This window comes from Lagopus leucura, unplaced genomic scaffold (assembly GCF_019238085.1).
Source record: "Lagopus leucura isolate 7727_CA_CO unplaced genomic scaffold, USGS_WTPT01 Super-Scaffold_100001, whole genome shotgun sequence".
In the NCBI taxonomy this organism is placed as follows: Eukaryota; Metazoa; Chordata; class Aves; order Galliformes; family Phasianidae; genus Lagopus; species Lagopus leucura.
The window spans coordinates 9,695,515-9,716,438 of record NW_024962262.1 but is presented as its reverse complement, the minus strand read 5'-3'; the positions used below and the strand labels follow the sequence as shown (position 1 = coordinate 9,716,438).

At 37.8% G+C, this 20,924-nt stretch overlaps 1 protein-coding gene across 3 annotated transcripts in view; it reads right to left on the bottom strand.

The window, feature by feature from the left end:
* LOC122177774 (complement C4-like) overlaps positions 1 to 20,924 on the bottom strand; it is a 52,598-nt gene that overhangs the window by 9,170 nt on the left and 22,504 nt on the right. For all 3 annotated transcript variants that reach the window (XM_042867484.1, XM_042867483.1, XM_042867485.1), the window contains 23 exons: positions 20,221 to 20,388; positions 19,297 to 19,494; positions 16,940 to 17,131; positions 15,712 to 15,861; positions 15,192 to 15,318; positions 14,769 to 14,840; positions 14,172 to 14,378; positions 13,346 to 13,457; positions 13,046 to 13,116; positions 12,312 to 12,451; positions 11,305 to 11,517; positions 10,317 to 10,368; positions 9,749 to 9,829; positions 8,518 to 8,721; positions 7,586 to 7,661; positions 7,007 to 7,163; positions 5,175 to 5,273; positions 4,682 to 4,850; positions 3,772 to 3,938; positions 3,185 to 3,343; positions 2,540 to 2,599; positions 1,980 to 2,073; positions 1,055 to 1,223 (listed from right to left, as the gene is read on the bottom strand). In XM_042867484.1, the coding sequence (XP_042723418.1) occupies positions 1,055 to 1,223; positions 1,980 to 2,073; positions 2,540 to 2,599; positions 3,185 to 3,343; positions 3,772 to 3,938; positions 4,682 to 4,850; positions 5,175 to 5,273; positions 7,007 to 7,163; positions 7,586 to 7,661; positions 8,518 to 8,721; positions 9,749 to 9,829; positions 10,317 to 10,368; positions 11,305 to 11,517; positions 12,312 to 12,451; positions 13,046 to 13,116; positions 13,346 to 13,457; positions 14,172 to 14,378; positions 14,769 to 14,840; positions 15,192 to 15,318; positions 15,712 to 15,861; positions 16,940 to 17,131; positions 19,297 to 19,494; positions 20,221 to 20,388 (3,137 nt within the window). The remainder of the gene's footprint in view (positions 1 to 1,054; positions 1,224 to 1,979; positions 2,074 to 2,539; positions 2,600 to 3,184; positions 3,344 to 3,771; positions 3,939 to 4,681; positions 4,851 to 5,174; positions 5,274 to 7,006; positions 7,164 to 7,585; positions 7,662 to 8,517; positions 8,722 to 9,748; positions 9,830 to 10,316; positions 10,369 to 11,304; positions 11,518 to 12,311; positions 12,452 to 13,045; positions 13,117 to 13,345; positions 13,458 to 14,171; positions 14,379 to 14,768; positions 14,841 to 15,191; positions 15,319 to 15,711; positions 15,862 to 16,939; positions 17,132 to 19,296; positions 19,495 to 20,220; positions 20,389 to 20,924) is intronic.

Here is a 20,924-nt window from a genome sequence, read left to right as displayed (position 1 = left end):
ACACGCAGGGCCACCAACCTCCCCATTTAATACCAGACCAGGCTGCCCAGGGCCCCATCCAACCTGGCCTTGAACACCTCCAGGGACAGGGCATCCACAACCTCTCCGGGCAGCCTGTTCCAGCACCTCACCACTCTCTGTAAAGAATTTCTCCCTAAATCTTTCTTCCTTCAACTTAAAACCAATTCCCCTTGCCACCTACATTTTCATGCTTCTGCAATACTTGCCAAGCTGTGAGAGGGAACAAAAGCAGTTTTATTCTGCACTAGGGAATTTCTTTCTCCCTTGTCTACTTCTTGATGTTGGCCACAACTTTAGGATATCATTTCTCCTCTCTTTCCTCCCTACATAGTAGAAGACACATTTTCTTTTCTACGGAGGCCAGAGTTGCATCCATGAAGGAAGTAATAATCTCTCTCCAAAAAACAATGAAACACTGTAGATGTGTTATTGTATTTACTTTATTAACCACAGAATCACAGGATGGTTGATGTTGGAAGAGGTAATCTAATCCAACCTCCTTGCTCAAACGGGGACACCTATTGTGGGTTGCCCAGGACCATAACAATATGACTTAGGAAGATCTCCAAGAAAGCAGACTACACAACATCTCTGGGAAGCCTAGTGGAGTGCTACATCACCCACACAGTGAAGAAATGCCTCCTGATTTTTAGATCTTATGCTCTCACTGCCTCTTGTCCTGTCCCTGGACAACCACTGAAAAAAGCCTGGCTCATACATAAAAGACATCTTTCAAATGATTAGACAGCCAGGATACTCTGAGTATCCCCAGAGAGCCAAATATCGCCAGTGAATTTGTTGGGGCAGATCTTGAAATGGGTGTTTGAAGTCTGTGTAAACCATCTAAATGTACTTTGCTTGGAAACTGACTTTTCTGCTGTGGATATAAGGATGCAGATTCTTTCCATTTATGTGCAACTACAGAAGGTTACCAGCTTGGATGCTGAATTCATGGATATGAAAAAGGTGACCAAGAAGAACTGCAAACAAAAATGAAGATATGTCCTAATGAGAGGCTGATCTCCAGACCTACCTGACACAGATTTTGTACTGCAGAGATTCTGTTTTACTGGGTGAGATCACATCCCTTTTCCTTCTGCTGCGGATATCAAACCAGTCTATTCTAGATAGGGTCTCAGAATCACTGGAGTCTGAAGCAAGATAATCTTCATCATCATAATTTTCCTCGGAGTACACAGTGTCTGTAGGTGATAGGCACAATCAGCCATGCAAAAATTTGACTGAAGTTCTTGTAATTTTATTTATTTATTTATTTATTTGCTTATATAATGATAGATAAAATGGACAGTCACGCTACCTCTATGGGATTTTATTAAAGTTTGTGTTATACCATCTCAGTGTTTCTAATCAATTTAGAGTTAACATTTGAGCAACAATTTTAGTAAGAGTCAGCAGATCTAGCTAAGAATGGGGTTTGTGCCATCTATTCACATATAAATTACAACCCTTGACTAAAAAAGTTACCTATTCAAACAGGAAAAAAAAAAAGCAGACAAATGCAGACACAGGCAGAGAATCTATGCTTCAGAGAAATGAAAACATAGTCTTGACTATATGAAAATACCTAAAGCAAGTCTGCCCCAAAGTGTACTCTATGGCTGCTAGATAGGTCTCTTATTAGTGGAATAATTGAGCTCCCTGCATGGGAGCCAAGAACAAAATGACAGGAGTTAATCTCCCTCTCTTCCAGGTAACATAGAAGAGTTAACAATAGTAGCAATGTACCTGTTAGGTACTCTCTGCACCCACAGTTATTGTGTGAGTTATTAAATTATTCAAAATATTAATAAACTGAATGCAACTATAGCTATGCAGGTTTCAGAGACCTCTCTCTTTCCTTGCTTCACTCATTTATTCCCATTCTCCAAAGCTGGAAAGTCATTGACTAATTATTATCCAAACATGTTACCTTTGAGTTTCAACCACTTTTCACTTACCAGAATACTTAATCCTTCCTTCCACTTCCACTGTCAAAATCAGGTCATTACATGTATTGTTTTTCAGCTCAGGTGACCAGTACATTTTCAATATCTAAGACAAAAGCACAGACATCAAACTCATAAAAATATCATTTAAATGACATGTGATTTGCTCTTCCAGGGCTTTAGCAAATGTTGATGAGACTTGGAGCGTGGAGGGAAACACAAGTCTCTCAGAGGCACTGATTAGTCATAGAGAACTGCCCTGGGTAAAGCAGGCGAGGTCTGTGTGCAAACCTCAAATTCCCTGAGACCTCTGACACAATTCTCCATCCTCATCACAGAAGGATCTTTCCAACTCCCAACACTTCTTTGGATCGTTCTAATTAACACTTCATGGATTTCATGATGTTAAAAATAGGCAGTATTTCCTATCAGGGGAGTTTGCTTGCCACAGATTTTAGAAACTCGGTGGTAGGAATGGAAAGAATGAAGACATGGGAAATAGTGCCCCTCGGTGTTCAAAAAGGGAATGAAAGAAGTCCACCTGGAATCTGAATTTCCAATTTATGGCTTACACTCATTGTCCCATTTCCTCTGCCTTGTACAGACACTTCTAGTTTTCTCCCAAGTTCGAACTGCAAGCAAAAGCAAAACAGTAAAAATTTAGTGTGTGCTCAGCATTTTATCTATTGCTTTCCTGTGATCAAAACAGTCTTCTGTGTCTTTCCCCTCAGAAGATATGGAAAATCTAGAGTTAAGGAAGGGGTTATGAGACCCCACATCTAATGGGATTTTCAGTGTGCTGGGCTGGAACATCTTGTTCTGCTGCTCTGTGGCTCAGGAGACAATTTTTTCCTGAGTTCATTATTCCCTCTATAGCCAGGATATGACATTTCCTCAGGTCCCAACACTGTGAATATCAGAATATTCCCCTGCTCTCTTCTTCCTTGTTCCTTAGCAAGACTTAGATTGTTCTCCTGACTTCTCTCCACTGATGGAGAATGTTCACGTGTTCTTGAAGGGGGGTGGAAGGACCTATAAACTATGTTTCTAGGCACATGTTGATTTATTTTTTTTTTCTTTAAAAAGATTATTTGGTTGTTTTTTACAGATTGAATTATTGAAAAATAAACGATAGCTTAACGTGAGAAAAGCTACCCAAGCAGTCCAATGCTTCTCCTGTTTGAGCAAAAAATACTGAACAAAGAATAATTGTGTACCTCCAGCTTCTTCTGAATCCCTTCGTTAGTATCAGTCAAAGTAATAGTGTAATCCTCTCTCCTTCCAGGTGCTCCTATTCTTACAGTCAGGTTGGTGGGAATAGTATTCAGCGTCTTTATGCTGTATGCTGACATTGCTTCCAGGGCCACCACTGTGTCCTAGTTGAGACAAAAATGAAAAAAAAACAGAACAACAACAACAACAAACAAAAAAAATGCCCCCAAATTATGCTGGATTATTTCAAGAGTACATATGGTTGATCAGTAATCTAAAGCTGTTCTTCAGTTCTATCTATTATGCTGATTTGAGGTTCTGTATCTGTTCCCACCTGCATGTACTGTTCATTTTGTTTCTCCCTTCTTCCTTTGTCATTAAAATCCCCAAAACACTGCAGGCCTAACCTCTGGCTACCATAAATCTTCATAAAGGCTCATAAGGTTATTAAGGGACAGATTTTTTGGTGCTTCATGAACTGAAGAGATTTGAGATGAATTATTACTATGCTTTCACACTTGAATGATAAAGCCCTTATGGAACTACCATTTTTCTACCCCTTGAAATGCCATGCTGGTTGGTGGTCTGGTACCTGTGTAGAGCAGAATCCTCCACCATAATTCTTTCTTTCTGTCAGCCACGTAGCAATAGGCATTGCATACTCCATATCTTCCAAGATCAATGTTTGAAGCAAAGCATAGGCAGTGGTTTCTACTGAGATTGCATTGTTGCCATTTCCCCAGTAGCGCTGCTGGTTTGCTGAAAGAATAACTCAGTCTAGAATGTCATTGGTAAAGATATTAGTCAAAAATGGCTGCTGTTTTACACAACAGATATTGCATGTCATAATACCAAGGAACTACAAAACACAGGTGCTGTCATGAAAGCAGGTGGTCATATAGGTGGTCACTGTCATACACCAACTCAACACTGACCCCAGCCATGCTCCAAAAAGGGAAGAGGTGATGTCCACATGGAGCTGGAACAAAGTACTAGTGAGAAGCTCTGGAGGTGGGCAGGCGGGGAAAGACATCTTTGCTTTTGCTCACCAATCCATTCTGTACTGCTCCCACATGGAGCTGCTTGTTCCCACTGTCCATTAATAATTACTTATTTTTCAACAACTTGTACTTTTTCTTTTTTTTTCCTTTTTCTTTTTGGATGCAATTTAGGGGTGTGGAAACTTTGGAAGCAGCAAGAGAAGAAGAAAATGTAGATTTCTATATTCCATGACTTTGTTCCATCTTCAGTAACAGACAGGACCACAATGCAACATCCTCAATGCTAAACTGTTAATTTATATTGATTCCAATTACACAAACTACATATAATTTTAGCATTTATATATAATTATGTAATTGAATTAATTACATTGCACGTATACATTCACACTTTTATAAAAATTAAACGCCCTTCATTTACGTGAATTTGCTTTATTAGCATATCAGAGTGTTCAAAGCACTTCAATTACAAGTTGAATTTTTAAGAATAGTTACTGGTACCTGCATTAAAAACAGAACAGCTCCTTAATTTTTCTGTTGCACTCAGGGACTGAGAACTATCAGGCTCAACAAGCGTCAAAGCATAAGCAGCAACAACTGTAGAATAGCAGTCAGTATTTCCAGGAAGTTCATTATTCATGTAAACCACTGATCTTCTAACAGCTTGTGCCTGTGAAAACAGGGTGGATTCATCTGAAAATATCATCCACGCCTACTGTTCCTGCTGGTGTAAGCACTCAGAAATTAGAATACTCCCGTGTAGTTATTTTTTACACGTTTTTAATAACTGCTGTTTTGTGATTAAAGACATCAATGAGGGAGTGTGCAGTTCAAAATACTTTGCTGTACATTAGTTCACTGCAACTTTTCTTATCCATCACAGACTTGGTAAACAGAATATTACCTTCCCATCCACAGCACTTTAAGACAGGGGGGTGAACGTGCCACCGTGCAATAGCCTTCAAGCTTAAAGATAAAAAGTCAGGCATCCTACCACATCGGGTGATTCTTTGTAAGCCTGTAGAGTCTGCTGCAATGCTATAGTTACAAAGGCTGTCAATGCCAAATCTTCTCCCGCTGACTCAATGCCACCCTGGAAGATGAAATATGAAAATGTAAAGCCACATGTACTTTCTTATGATTAAACTTAGAAAATAACTTTCCATGAAGACAAGGACCCCCCCCCTGTCAAATCCTTAAACAACAAAACATGTAATTTCACCCTTTAACTTTACTCAATAATTCTTGTCCGGTAAAAGCATATCTTCTGCTATGGTAACTTTAATTTGGCAACATTAAGAGACGGGGAATCCCACATCCTTTATCTGGTAAAAAAAATATCTTACTCACTTTTAAAAAATTTCCAGTTTTTGATTGGAGCAGTCCTGTCTTCAGTTCCCTAAAACTGTTTCATTTTCTCACCTACTGTTTAGTTCTTTAAGTCCTTTAAGTCCTTTAAAGAACTTTAAAGGAGTTCTTTAAAATCCTGAGCTTTTTGCTTATAAGGGATATATACAGCATTACCAGTTCATTTATCATTTTACTTCCTGATAAGCTATACACAGTGTCTAGCTTTCTTGCTCCCTGAAGAGGTGCGTGTTCATTCCTGTTCTTCTTTCTCATTCTTTTGCTCATGCTCTTCTTTGACAACTGGATCATTATGACCCTTCTCTTTCACTCAACCTCAAATGCTTAGAGAAGCAGAGATTGTTTGCATAGAGAGATTATAAGTCTCTGCATAACTGCAAGCAGTTTCTGAAGTAAATGTCAAATAGAAGATAAGTATCTCAACACAGACACAGGTTGAAAGCTCTTTGGCCAGTTTTTCAGCTGATTGGTTTTAACAGTAACTATACTGCTTTTGAGGGTAAAAGCTACACAAGTGTTTTAAAAAATATTAACAAAATGGTTATTTTCCCTTGTAAGGCCCATGCAAAAGGTAACTGCATTTTCGATGGATTTTGGAAGAGGCATTTTTATAACCCACATGCATGGGAGTAAAAATTTTGTGTTTCTGGGTACTTACAGAAGATGTATAGGCTAACGTACACTCTTGAAAATTCCTATTAAATACTAGAATTTTTATTTTTACTTGGAGTGTTTAAATTCTGACACACTCAGAGAGGCTGTGGGGTCTTCATCTTTGGAGATTTCAGGACTCAGCAAGACATGGCCTTAAGCAACCTGATCTAATGAGTCCTATTCTGGGTGGATTTAGACTAGAAGAATTCTGGAGACCCCTTTGAGGTTGGATATTAGGAAAAATTTCATCTCAGAAAGAGTGGTAGAGTATTGGAACAGGCTTCCCAGGGTGGTGGTGGAGTCCCTGTCCTTGGAGGTTTTCCAGAAAACCTCTTTGATGTTGATGTCGCACTGAGACACATGTTTTGGTGGGCATGGTGCTAGGCAGAGGGTTGGACTAGATGATATTAGTGGTTTTTTCCAACATTAATTATTCTGTGTCTCTATGATTCTACAAAATATAAGTTATTATTCTATCTACCTATGAAAATAAAAAGCATGAATTTTTACGAAGCACAAAGATCTCAGAGCTGATTCTCTAATTCCTCTTGAAATACAGGTAAACTGCAAAATCACTCAAGATAGGATGAAAAGGTAAAAGTGGTGATATACTAGTCATGTTTCTTTGATGGATCTATTAGCAGATTCATTTTACATTACAGATTTTGTACTTGTTACATTATAGATTTCTTTAAAAAATAAAAAAAAAGAATAATAAATTCTTGATATTCAGCAATTCGGGTTATTCCTTTTCCTTACCAGCCTTAAAGGTGCAACTAATTCTTCTTATTACTAGTGACCCACCTGCATTTTTCTGTCCATTACCGGATGATGGTCATGGAATGAACCATCTGCCTGCTGTTGATTAAGCAAGTACAAAATCGAGTTCTGTATGTGACTGTCTTCCACACTAATGTATTCTTTGCACCTTGTGAGTACTTTAACAGTGAATGCAGTTAACCTGCATGAAAGAAAATATTTAAAACTTGTGTTGACATATATTTATTGAAGAATATATTAATTGGAAATTAAGCATACTCCATCTCTGCATAGAATCATATTGAACACAGTGTGCTCACTGGAAGCTGGAGATTTCTTGTGCAACATTAGAATTGCAGTGACAGTATGAATACTCTGTGGCAAATGCAAAATAATCAGGGGCTTCGTATAACCCTCTTTCGTAAAGGGCTAAAGATTAACATTCTTAGAAGACTGACTGTCCATGACGAAAGTACACAGGCAATACCATACTCACTAAACTTTGAAAATCATTCCCACCTTCCCCTTATCCTCACCCCCCAAAAAAATTTTGTATAAAATGGTAATAGTGGCATTTTAGGAGGCAAAAAAAGAACCAAAGCTGGTTATGAAAAATACATTTACCAAACACTACTGGGTGTTGATTTAAAAGCTCCATAGGAACCGTCATCCTTCTGAAATTCAAGCAGTCTTGTATAACCTGTATGAACAAGACAGCACAGAACTGCTTAGAATATACACATATTTCTTGATAATTTTCATATATCACTTTTATTAACATGGATGTGTTCAGCACTGTTAGTGGATTGGGTACATGGAGGTTTTCATCAGGTATGAAATGTTTGGGTCAGTAGACCTTTGACAAACAAAAAAAAGGCAAGGCTTTCAAGGTACTTTGTCTTGTTTGATTTAGTCAAGCCATGAAAACAACCTGAAAACTGTAGGTATGTATAGATACATACATAGTTAACAAGGCATTTTTTTCCATGGTGAATGTTGGGAAACTTATTCCCCGTTATTGAAAACTTCTCAAGCTGTTGACTTCACAGTGCACAAAATCAAAAAATATACAAAATATCATCTACCCATGTCAGGTTAAGTTTTAAAACTCATGACTTTTGGTTTCTGATCTTGGCTGCTATTATCTTAAGAACATCTGTACCATATCTGTATCACATTTGCATTAGCCTGAAATGATTCACACTCCACAACTGCCTTCTGCTGTCTATTTGATCTGAGTTGACATTGATCAACTTAAATTTTACTTTCTGCTTCTAAATGAGGCAAGGAAGAGGATGGACTGTGAATGTCAACACTCTGCAGTGTCAGACACAAGCAGTTAGCCACCCAAATCCTCCCCACAAGTTTCATTTTTCATATCTATCTGCAGGCTACCAATGGCATTACTGCTTGACTGTGTCAAGACCATGCTCACTCCTTCAAGCAAGTAGCAATATTTAGTGTGGGGAGAATATGGGGAGATAACAAAGCCAGTGTTTGTTAGTTTCTGTATTTTGTTTTGTATTTTTTCTTTTTTCTTTTTTTTTTCTATGTACCTTTTTCAATCATCTTAATGGCTTCATCCTTTCGTTCAGGATCAAAGTTCTTCCACTGCTCACTGGCATCCAAGTACTCAATAGCATAGACCGTGGGAGCCATTTTCACCATTGTTTGCTCTGCACAGCCCGTGGGCACTTGAATAAGTTTCTCAGTTCCATTGAGACTCAGACAGTTTTCAACAGAATCACCCATAGGATTTCCTGTTGTAAAAGACATTATCTGTAAGACATATAGCATTTCAAGCTGACTGGTGTAACATTAATAAATGTGATATTAACAATATGTTGACATTCCAGCATGCCCTGATTGTACAGTTGCTTGATAATTCTCCCTGTTAAGCTATTTTCACTCATTTGTGACTTCATAAGGCTGAAGAAGAGCAGGGGTGAGCTACCAGGTTCTGGAGTAGCTGGAGGGAGAATGGTGGGACAGTAAGGTAACACTGAATAGAAAGAGTCCTGAGGTTGTTGAAAGTGGGGATGCAAAGAGAAGGGCAAAGACTGGTGCCTCAGGTTCTCACTGGAAAGGTCTTGTCAAATTAGAACTGATCCTCTCACAGGGGGGAAAAATAATCATGCTTTAATAATGTCAAACATGTTTGGCATTTTTTACCTTTACATTTACCATTTTCTCATTTGATGATTTTAGGCATCTCAGCACTTTAGAACAGGGATTTGAAATGCAAGCAAATAGCCTTTTCATCAAGGATGCATTATTGTACAATTCCTGGGATAACTTGCTTTTAACTTTGATGAGTATTTGCTCTGCTACTGCATATTTTTAAATTATGTATGCATGAGCATAAATATGTAAAAAATATACATATTTTCTCTTTAGAAAAACAGATATTTCTAGAACTTATGAATTAGAGTATGGTATACTCATTCCCAAACAATAAAGCTAATTTCTACAGGGCTGCATGCAGTGTGGAGTTACTACTGACGGGCAACTCTTCCCTTCTCTGACCTTAGTGTCCTTGGTCTGGGCACAGTAAGACCGAATTATTCTATGCAGTACAAGTGAGAAGGGGCAATGAGAATGAGGTAAGCTGCTGGATAATCTTGGGGCTCCTTTTTTTTTTTTTTTTACAACCTGGGCATGCAAGAAAGACCATTTGGATCATGGCAGAAAACCTAGAAATGAATGAAGACTTGGTGTTCAGAAACTAACAGCAAAAGGGGCATGTCTGTTCTCCCCTCCACAAAAATATTGATGGAAAATGTTTACCTTTCAGGCTAACAAACATGTGACTCTCAGAACCTGGTACCATGTCAGATGGTCTGCTGAAGTCCAGTGTATGGGATCTCACTGTAAATAAATAGGGTTCAACATCCAAACTCTTTAAGCACAAAAATATACTGTAATTTTAGAACATGCTTTTATTAAATGTCTCACAGTTGATGACTATTAATAACAGCAAACTGTTATTAGAAGTGTTAAATGGAAATGTATAAGAAAGATACTTATAATTCTTAAATTTAATTTTTAGTCAGTATTTTTTTTTTTTTGCTTTTAATTTCAATTTTTTGTTGTTCTTTTTCTTACCCCCATTTATACTCATTAATTAATAAAATAGAAGCCTACTTAATAAGAATGCTACTGTTAACAAAAAAAAGGTAATACAAATCAGTTATAAACATCTATACAAAAATTATTTTTTCCTGAGTCTTACTGCTATGTTTTGGATGAAGAATGTTTTTAACTTAAGAAGTATTTCACCATATTCATAGCAGGCTTCACAATCCCTATTCCTACTCAAGATCTCATCTATGTCTAACTCCTAAGTGTAACTTACAGTCGCTATTAATGCAAATTGTCTGTTCTTCTCTTTGTAAAACACCTTCAGCCTGTACAAATGAAGAAAGAAAAGTAAAAACTTTTGCAATTTCACACCTGAAATGAAGTTGCATGAAATCCATGATCTTCACATCTGCCTCAGACCAGCAGGTGGCAGAAATAGGTTATTTTGGAGTGAAATTTCTTTCCAGGTAAAAAAAGAAGCTTGAAACCAGAATTGAAGTGTCCCAGTTGAAAAAATAATCATTTTTTACTGACTTTTTGTTATAACTGATACATTTCCTTAGAAGAAATTCTTTTAACTGAAGCCCAGAAAAAATGAAACTTCAAAGTTTGTTCTCAGCTTTGTGAACTGTGCAGGTAAATTCACAGGTGGACTCACGTTCATAAGCCTGTTTTCTATGAAATCTACCAATTTCTGAGTTCCTCGTGTTGGTAAAACTCAAAGGTTTTTCCCTTCTGATTTCCACACGTCCCTTTTCAAAAGCCTGTCTTTTATAAAACTGTTTCCACAGACAATGCTTTGGTGTAACACTGCCTCTGAGACACTGTCAATCTCTAAAAAAGTTATGGTCTGTAACAACAGTAGGTTTGCATCATCTCATTAATCATCTTTACGTACAAGTCTGCAATGTTGACATTAATGGTGCAAAGTTTCATATCCCTCAATAGGCTACTTGGATGTTCTAATTAGTCTGGATGTTGTAATGAGTCTTTGTAATTGAGGTCAATTAGTTAGATATAAAATAACAGAGCTAAACTTCATGTTTAGGAAAGGCTACTTCCTTCTCAAAACATCACTGGATGAGTATATTCAATCTTGACTTCATAAGAGAAAAGGACTTTTTATATACTTTTATATACTTTTTATATTGATGAAGCAGGTGGAATTTAAAGATGAAGAGATGTGCACTGAAGGATGTTGTTGGTACATAATGGAGAAAAACATATTAATGAAATGCCCACCATCGACTACCTATACTTACCACGACCTTGAGGTTCTTTCTAACACTATCGCTATGCCCAGTATTTGAGTCCAAAGCAGAAATAGTAATTGGAATTTCTCCCACAATAAGTGGAACAACTGAGAAATAGGCTGGCGTTGCTGAATTCCCCTTAGCCTCCAGTTTCAGCTGCACTGCCTTTCCTGTTGCTTCTGCAGTGCACAGCCCCTTCACCACATCCATTTTCACTGTGACCTATGGGAAAAGGCAGTGTCCACCATCAGTACTAAAGCATCACTGCAAAGGAAAATGGTCCAGCTCCACCAATTCTGAAATATGAGTGGGAAGTAAGAAACAGATCTAAAAGGAGGTTGTTTAAAAATGAAAGAGCAATACATATATCTGCAAGACAAAAAGGAATTTCCTATGCATATACTGGCTTATATAGCAAGATTAATGTAGCAGGGTAGCTGTGGGGTGGCCTCAGTGAGCAGAGCCCGTCACTGCCTCATGTCAGATCAGAGCCAGGTCCAAAAGGGACTGCCACTGCCAGAGCTGACCTATGAGCCATGATGGGTGTGCTCTACAAGTATCCTATGGGAGGGACCCCACCCTGGCACAGCAGCAGAGTGGCCATGAAGGAGCAGCAGAGATAAAGAGCTTTGGAATGACTGCAGCCCTCATTCCCGTGTCACTGGGGGAAAGAAGGTAGAATAGGGTGGGTGGTAGAGAAGGTATAATTTATTTCTCACTGCTCTACTCTGTTAGCAATAGACAGTAAATTATATTAATTTCCCTACACTGAGTCGGTTCTGTACATGATGGCAAAGAATCTCCTTGTCCTTATCTTAATCCTGGAGCCCCTTTCTATTGCATTTTCTTACTCTTTTCCTTTGAGGAGGAGGAGTGAAGAGAGTGAGGTGGTAAAGTTTACTTGGCCTTCAGTGTGAAATCACCATAATGCTACATCTATAAAAATGGGAAAACCATTTCACCAAGAAGTATCAAACACTGGCACGGGTTGCCCAGAGAGCCTGTGGTAATATTACCTGGAGATCATTGGGCAGATAGTTGTAAATCACTGCTTTAATTTCCAGTTGTTCGTGTCGTTTAACTGAGTATGGTAATCTCAAGGACACAAAAAAGTCTTTGAAAACATCAAAGTTGTGAGGATCAGCTATGCAGAATCCTGGGATAAGTTAAAAACAGAGTTGAGAATTACACACTTAAGATCAGTTGATAAAATTAGGTGTTTGGAATAACAGCCATAGCTCTTGACAGGTAAAATTTGGCAGAAGTATTTGTAGATTTTGTAAGTTAAATGTGGCCTGGCTTTCCTGCAGAGGCCATGTTTAAAACACAATGACCTTTCCTAGACTTTTGTAAATAAGCTCCATGACCACTACCTGGGTGCAGACAGTCAGAACTCATTCCCAGAAATATTAAATTATAAATCAGTATTATTGTCACTACATTTCTCATAGCCACAGGAAAGACAAATGTGACTGTTTTGAGATTTGGAAGACAAGGAGGCTGTTTTGATTGTTCAGTCCACCCTTCATAGCCCACTTTACCTTGTTTTCAAAGATATGTATTTACTCCCCTAACTTCCAGTTAAGCTTAATATGGCATAAAAGAGAATAATCATGGTACAAACACTTGGTTGTTTTTCAGTAGAGATTACCTCACTCTGTCAAGTTGACATTGCATTTCTGACATAAGAAATAAACGTTCTCTATTCATTCTCACAAAATATACCCAATAGAATAACAATACTTTTTACCTTTTTGGGGAGATATGCTTATTGCCTGAACTTCCCAGGTAGTTATAGAGTCAGGAGCAATGCTGGTTACACTAAGAAACACAAAACAAAATGCGTTGGGATGGAAGTATGATGTGTAAATATTGTTATGTGCCCAAGTTTGGGTATTATAAGGTGAAAAATATTTGCTCAGTTCTGAAGACATAATACTTGGAAGTATTCTGAATTCTTCTGCACTAGATAACATATAAAGCTGATATTTATACATACACATTATTGTTCAAACTTTGATGCATTCATCTAGTCAGGTAATTACAGTACCTATGGTTTCCAGGATTTTTCACTTCTTTGAATTGCCACCACCAGCTTTCAGGAAAATAACTGCGCAAATTGAGAGTCATTTCCTCAAAGATTTCTTCTTCCTTATCATAGTCTATAAAACAAAAGTGAGATTTCTCTTTTGAAGACTTCTGTTGCTGACCATAAAATGTCTTGCAGAGCTTTAGTCAAAAAGAAGGTAGCACTGAAAAGCAGTCTAAATGAATTCATCTGGGTTTCATCTTATGCATTAAAAAAAAAGGGGGGGAGAGAGAGATGCAATGACCAAAGATTTTTGTCATTGAGAAAAGATCATAGAATCATAGAATCATGGAATCACCAAGGTTGGAAAAGACCTAAAAGATCACCCAGTCCAACCGTTCACCTATTCCCAATAGCTCCACTAAACCATGTCCCTCAACACAACATCCAGCCTTTCCTTGAACACCCCCAGGGTCGGTGACTCCACCACCTAAGAAAAAAAGATATTTTTTCTTTCTATGTTCAACAACGGTATGATGCCAACTGAGAAAAAATTCCCCTTAAGTAATGAGTGTGAAGACTCTGAATATGATCATTTTCAATGTGAAGAGTTTTGGTTTTTTTTGTGACATGGCTGTTTGATCAGAGAAAGAGACTCTGGGGAGAAGAAAGGAAGAAAGACAGAAATAAAATTGTCCCTAACTGAAGACAGCCCTTTAGAGATACTCGGGAGTTATAGAGATAGTACCACTGATGGAAAAGCCACGAAAGATTAAACAACCCTAAGCTTTCCTTTGCCCCTCTCTGAAGGGTAATTTTCTTTACACAGTGGTATATCATTTTTTACTTCGTGCCAAGCTCACTGCGGTTCTCCTCTTTGCTGCCTCCTCCTTCCGGAGGGCTGTGGCACTTTCACAACAGGCCTTGAAAGCTTCTCTGCATTTGGGAGGGCCAGTCACTCTCGTTAACCTTTTTGAACAAGAATACTTCATGGCATTTAATTTCATTCCATCTTCACAGCATTTGCGTACATCAGCATCTTGATATTTGCTAGCTGCAACATAATTGAAGGCCACAGTTAGAGGTGTGGAAACAGTAGGAAGCAGAAAGGTGTTGATTCCTGCTGTTATTTGCAGTTAAGATTAATTAACATTGCAATAGTCTACCTATAACCAGAAACCTGTGCTCCATCCTAAAATCAGACCACAGAATAGCACAGCAAAGAACATATCACATCACATCCAGTATAAGCTTTCTCTTTGGATTAAGAATGTGGCACATTGGAATTAAATATCATGGTATGAACATTCATGGCTCTACTCTCGTTTTTGGAGAAAGTCACTGAATCAAAAGTTCCGGTGACTTGGCAAGGAAATATCAAATATCATCTTGATATCAGCTATCCCCACTAGCCCTTTCGTGCCACCCAGGTGAATGGACATACCAATTCCTAACATTTTCTTCCGGAAATCCAAAGATCTCTTCTCCCTTCTGGTAGCCTGGAGGCAGGTATACCCTGGGTAGGCAGAATAGAAGAGTTTGGTTTTGACATGACAATAATAGTCAAATAATTCATGTCAATCCTGGAAGAGCCTTACTAGGACACATCTCATTTACAGAAGACATATTGCTTTCAGTCCCAGCCAACTGTTGCCCTACTCCAAGTGAGCTGGGTACCAGTGGACCAACAGCCAACATCTGGGCTGTCTGAGCTGCCAGCATGCAGCAGAACGGGAAAATAAAAATCCACAGGGACACCAGCTCTTGCAACTGCATGATAAAATGTTTCTAATTTTTAAGCAATCAACTTCCCCAAGTGTAGATTGATTTGTATGAACATCTAAGGTAAAGGACAGGTTTCACTTACCTTCCCAAACATTGGATTGAATTGTGTCTGATAAAAAGGCAAGACCAACATCAGTAAAAACTTGAGCACTATCTGCACCACCGCCTGCAGAGCATCCAAGATCATACGAATTCATTGCCTTAAATACCTGCCAAATAAAACACCATAGATTTCATGTTGTGTACATACTTGCAAGTTTATTATTACTATTATAATAACATTCTCATTGCCTTTAACTTGCAGAAACTTGGTATAAACAGTACGTGGAAACGAAGATTAAAGTTGAGGGATGTTTTGGTTGTGGAATAATTTCAATTAATTTTTTTTTTTTTTTTTAATTTACAAAATTATCTGCTGTAACATGGGAATTCCCAAACTTCTCATTTAAATGCATCTTAAACTGCAAGAGCAAAAGCACTTTCAAGTTTAGCAAATTTTGGATTAAGCATTTAACCATTAATTTCATTTTAATCCTCTCATTAGTCATGGAAAAATTTTCCTGGCTAGAAAGCATGATATTTTCTTTCTAAAGTTATCTTACTTTTTTGGATGTGAGTTTATTTTTCTTGTTCAGAATAAACACTGCTTTATCAACCACAGCTAAGGCAACAGTTCCCGCATGGTCCGTTTCAATCTGTAATTTGACGTTGTCGGTTGGTTCATATATCTCATGTTCTGTTCTCACTTTAATCTAAATAGAAAATATTGAAACAAAATGTCATATTTGTTAATGAAATGCAGGCGCTCTCTGGGCAGACAGTACTGTGTCAGCAGCATGAGGCAGTGTTTCTGCTTGGGATCCTACCTTGGGATCCTAATCTAGTGGCAGATAACCACTACTGGGGCACTATGAGGAAGGTTAACAGATATATCTGGAGGTTATCTTACAATGGGACATAAGCACCAATGTGAATTAAAAGTATGTGTAGGGAATTTGCCCCTTTTTTGTTATTTTCCAATGGAAACAGAAGTTATTTTGAATTGTTGACACTTCAGTAATTGTGTTTCATGCTACTGTAAAAAATGTTCATAGAAACTTAGAATGGCCTGGGTTGAAAAGAACCTCAAAGATCATCTCATTTCAATCCTCCTGCCATGGGCAGGGTTGCCAACCACCAGACCAGGCTGCCCAGAGCCACATCCAGCCTGGCCTTGAATGCCTCCAGGGATGGGGCATCCACAGCCTCTCTGGGTTCTTTTATTTTTCCTTTATAGTGTCAAAAAGATGAAGATAAAAGGTGAAAAAAGTCTTAGAGAAACCTCAATTTTATCCACATTTCATTTTCTAATGGAAGGAAATAAAAAAATTGTATTTTTGAAACATTACAAAAGCTTCAAAAGGAATAAAAACATTAAAAATTGCATTAAATTTCTTTTTTTTTCCCCCCAGTAAATTCACTCTACTTTCATTCAATGAACATCACTGCAGGAAGAAAGAGTTCTCAAGAGATCCTGCCACTCAGGAGTCCTGCTAGTATTTTGCTGTGGACTTCTATTATCTAGGCCAGGGATTTACCTTTATGAAATTATGCTTTTCGTCTCTTCAAGGCATAACCTGTCCTATAGAAAAGGACTATCTGTGACATCATTCCTGGGAGTGTTCACCAGCTGCACCTTTTATCAAGAATTATGATGATTCCCTCTTTAAATAAAAAAGAAAATGTCCACCATGCCTTTCACATTTCAACCCCAGGTCTGTACTCTCTGCTGATAATATTTTTGTTATTATTTTGGAACACAAAATCAGGAGCTACTTGCTCTGAATTTACCTTTCCTTCACAGACATCCATAACATCTACCCATACAGAATCAGCAACAATCTCTTGACGGCCCTGGTTCGCAATGAAGTAGTAAGCTAAGAAGCGAAAAGCAGGCACCATCTTCTGAGTGATTTTGAGGTTTATTACTTTGTTTGAGGAGGACACCCTTCCCAACAGCTCAGCTTGTCCCTTTGCTATAACCTATAGAAAGAAACATAAGAGAGATCAAGCATTGTGAATATGCAACACACAATACATTGTGTAATTTTATAATCTATATGCATTATCTGTTATATATATTAGACGTATTGTGTATATTATGTATATTATATATCTGCATATATATAATTTTATGAGGCCATTTTTGTTTGAACTTTATTCTGTAATGGCATCTAACAATTTTAATTCTCCAACGGTATTCTGGCTGAGACCAGCACAGAGCCTCTAGGAGAACAATCTCTGCTGCATGGGTCCTGTGGCCCAGATCTAAATATGTCTCTCTCTCTCCACTTGGTCTTACTGCTTGAAAAGGGGCTCAGAGATGGCATTCTTCTGTGTTCTGTAATAACAGGTCATCACCCTCAGGAAGATATCAACTGTATTTATCTGTATTGAATATTTCGGATAATGTGGAGGAATTGGAAAGAGAGGTTTTAACTACCCAAGTATTATTCAGTGTAAAGGATCATAGCCTGGCCTTTAAATGATTTCTGCCCATCTTGTACTATTTTATCATTTTCTTCCTATTTTCATGAGTAGTCAGCAAATAAAACCCAGGCAGCTTTCCTAAATGCACAAGGAGTGGGCTTGAGGAAGAAACAAAACTATGTTGTAACCTCATCTGAAATCCTCACAGTCTTCATTTAAGGACCAAAGTTTGAGAAAAAGCCTCATTGCTCTGGCAGTGTCCCCATCACCCTGCCTGCCCAGCCCTACCCCTTCCCAGAAATGAGCAGCAGCAATGTCAATGCTGTGCTCAGCCCTGTGATTAAAACAACCTCTCTAAACCCAAATTTAACTCCCTGGGATGCAATTATTCCAATATATAAGGGTCCAATTAAAAGTAAATGCAAACTGTTGTTGTGCTGCTTATCAGCCTGGGAAATTTAAGCTGCCAATGGAAATTATGAGAAGAGAGATAAAGAAACTTAAACACAGTTCACATGCAACAGATTTGCTCCTGGAATGTATCTGTGAATGCATTTGTCCCCTTAAGCAGAATAAATACTTTGTGTGCCTGGTCCTGGCTGAACAGGATTGTTTTCTGGCTTTTTCATCTGCAGGATTGATCTTTTGTTCCAGTTTCAAGATGTTATTTAGCACCATAATAGCTAATGCCTTCAACAGCCCTTCGTCTTCTTTTGGAGAGAACTGTGAGTTGCCCATTAACTGACATCAGCTGCAAGTAATATGGCAATTTCAGAATCATGTATTATTCATGTAATAAGCAATAGATATCCTCAAAAGACATTTTCAGAGATATTCAAGGTCCCCTAGAATGTGACTGTGTTTTCTGTTTCTAGGGGGTAGAAACTTAATTTATATAAGTGATCTGCTCACAGCAGGGTAGACATTTTTGTAATGGCTGAAGAAAAGGTATCTATAAGAATTATATCAATAAAAAATAGTAGGCTTATTACAAGAACAGAACTCAGATTGGATGGAGTGAGAGGCTCTCAATTTAGTATTTTTAATATATATATATCTACATTATTATGTAAATGTTGTACACATGCACCTATTTGCTTTAGACTATTAGTAACTACAGACCAAAATTTATAACCATGTCTTCTTATTCAGAAGAAAAAAAAAAAAAAGAGATTACAAAGTTGTGTATATTATGTCCAAAGATAAATAAAAAATTATGTAAATAACAAAGTTGCAGAAATATTTTTGGAAGGCATTTGTGGAAATCTCTAGTTTAACTGTCTACTCAAAGATAGGTTATCATTGGCATAAGCGGGTCAGATACGATGTTCTCTAGGTGAGCATTGAGTGTTTCTGAGAGTGTCAATTCCCTGAAATGTCCAGGAAAATTCTTCCAGTGTTGTATTCATCATTAGTGAAAAGATTTTTCCAAAATGAATCTTTCAAGCTACAATGTGGACTTTGTCCCTTATTATATTACATGGTACCACCTATGAAAGTTTGTCTCTGTTATGCCTGTAATCTCTCTTCAAGGAATTTGAAGTAGTTAGTAACTCACTCAGCCTCTTCCCCATACTGCACAAGCCCACTTCCCTCAACCTCTCTTGGTAGGCTTGGTGTGCTAGGACACTGATCACCTTGTCTGTCCTAGACGGACAGTATAGTTTTTCTTGTATAGTATCTAGAAGATATTACTGATATTCCACTATTCTGCTTACCATATAATAGAAGTAGTCAATCGTCCCACTGCCAGACTGATGGATGGCATTTAAGATGACTCGTAAAGTATCTCCAGGTGCCAAAACAGTATGTGGGATGCTGATGCTAAGGTAGTCACGGGTAGCAGACTGGTATCTTTCAGCTCTGATACTGGTTTCAGGTGATTCTAACCTTTCTTTTCCCTCTTCAGCCTTTACCTGTCAGGGGAGGAAAGGACAGAGTGAGTAAAGTGTCCCTCAAGAGACAATATGCAGTGTCACTCCATTCACATCATGCCAGGTTATTCTGAAAATGCTGAGAAATGAGATGAGGTCCCACAGAGACCACGTTAGCAGAACATGGCATCAAAAGACCAAGGTTTTTCATCACTTTTTCTCCAACCTTATTTTGTCTCTTGCTGCACTAGTGATTGATATTTTTCAGGTATGGCTTTTTCTGAATCAGAATAAATATCTTAAAATCACACAGTGGTAATTCAATACCTTTTTTTCTGTTTTTATACTGTGAATATAATCACACCCTCTGAGCATCAGGTACAAATACAGACCTAGTCTGTATTGCACCTGATATTTTTCTATGCCCTCTTTTCATTGTTTGCTGTCACTTCTCATGGTGATATTCCTTACAGACCAATTCATATTCCCCATATCAAGAAAATACATGTTGGAACCATACAAAAATGGGTCACCAGCCATGCACACTCTCAAAGCTCTGATGTACAAGAGTAAGTCATTCATTTCAACTAGATATCCCTCAAACCCTGGTCTGTCTGATATCTCATACAACCTTGATAAAGTTGTGAATATGGTATAAGAATTCATCTTTCATAATGAAAACAAAACAGCTTCACAGACATTTGCAATTGTCTCAAGAGCTCTTCTTAACAGAGTGCTTTTAAACACGAATGTCTGGGTTTTCCTTACCACTACTTGAAGAGTCTGGGCATCTGCAGGGATGTCAAATGTGAGGGGGATTAGGCCATCATTATTAGAAAGTGCAGTCTTCTTCATGGAGGACTTTCCAGGTATGGTGACAGTAGCAGTGACAGGCAAGGAGGCAGCAGGAGAGCCATCAACCAAAGTGATAGAGGCCTATTTGAAAAAAAATCTTGGTCTGTTACTTCAAAGAAACTTTTGGTTTAAAAAATGTCCACAAAGAATAAGCAAATATATATTAATTTTTATAAATTAAAAGGAAATATAAAACTGTATACATAGCCATTTATAGATATATAGGGAAAAGGATAGCAATCGACTCAGTCTGGACTCAGCTAAGATTAAAATCGATGAACAAAAATTAACAGCTGCCCCAGATCTTTATTTAGCATCAGATCCCAGAGATATTTGTCTTCAACTGTTTTTAGGTGAATTTCTAACCTTGACAGCTTGTAGAAAAATTTGAAGGAAAACTTGCCAGGTTTTAAAACTCACTAACTTAAATAAAATAAAATAAAAGTCAATATTCTGTATTTCAGTTTGTGTAATTTTAATTTGATACAGGATTAAACTGATACACATGATTCTTTTAACCTTTCTGTATGGAAGTGAAGAAGAGTCTGCTACAGGCTTTATGAAACCTTGTAATGCTACAGTGCACAGATGAGTTCCAAAACAGAAGCAGCATTTTC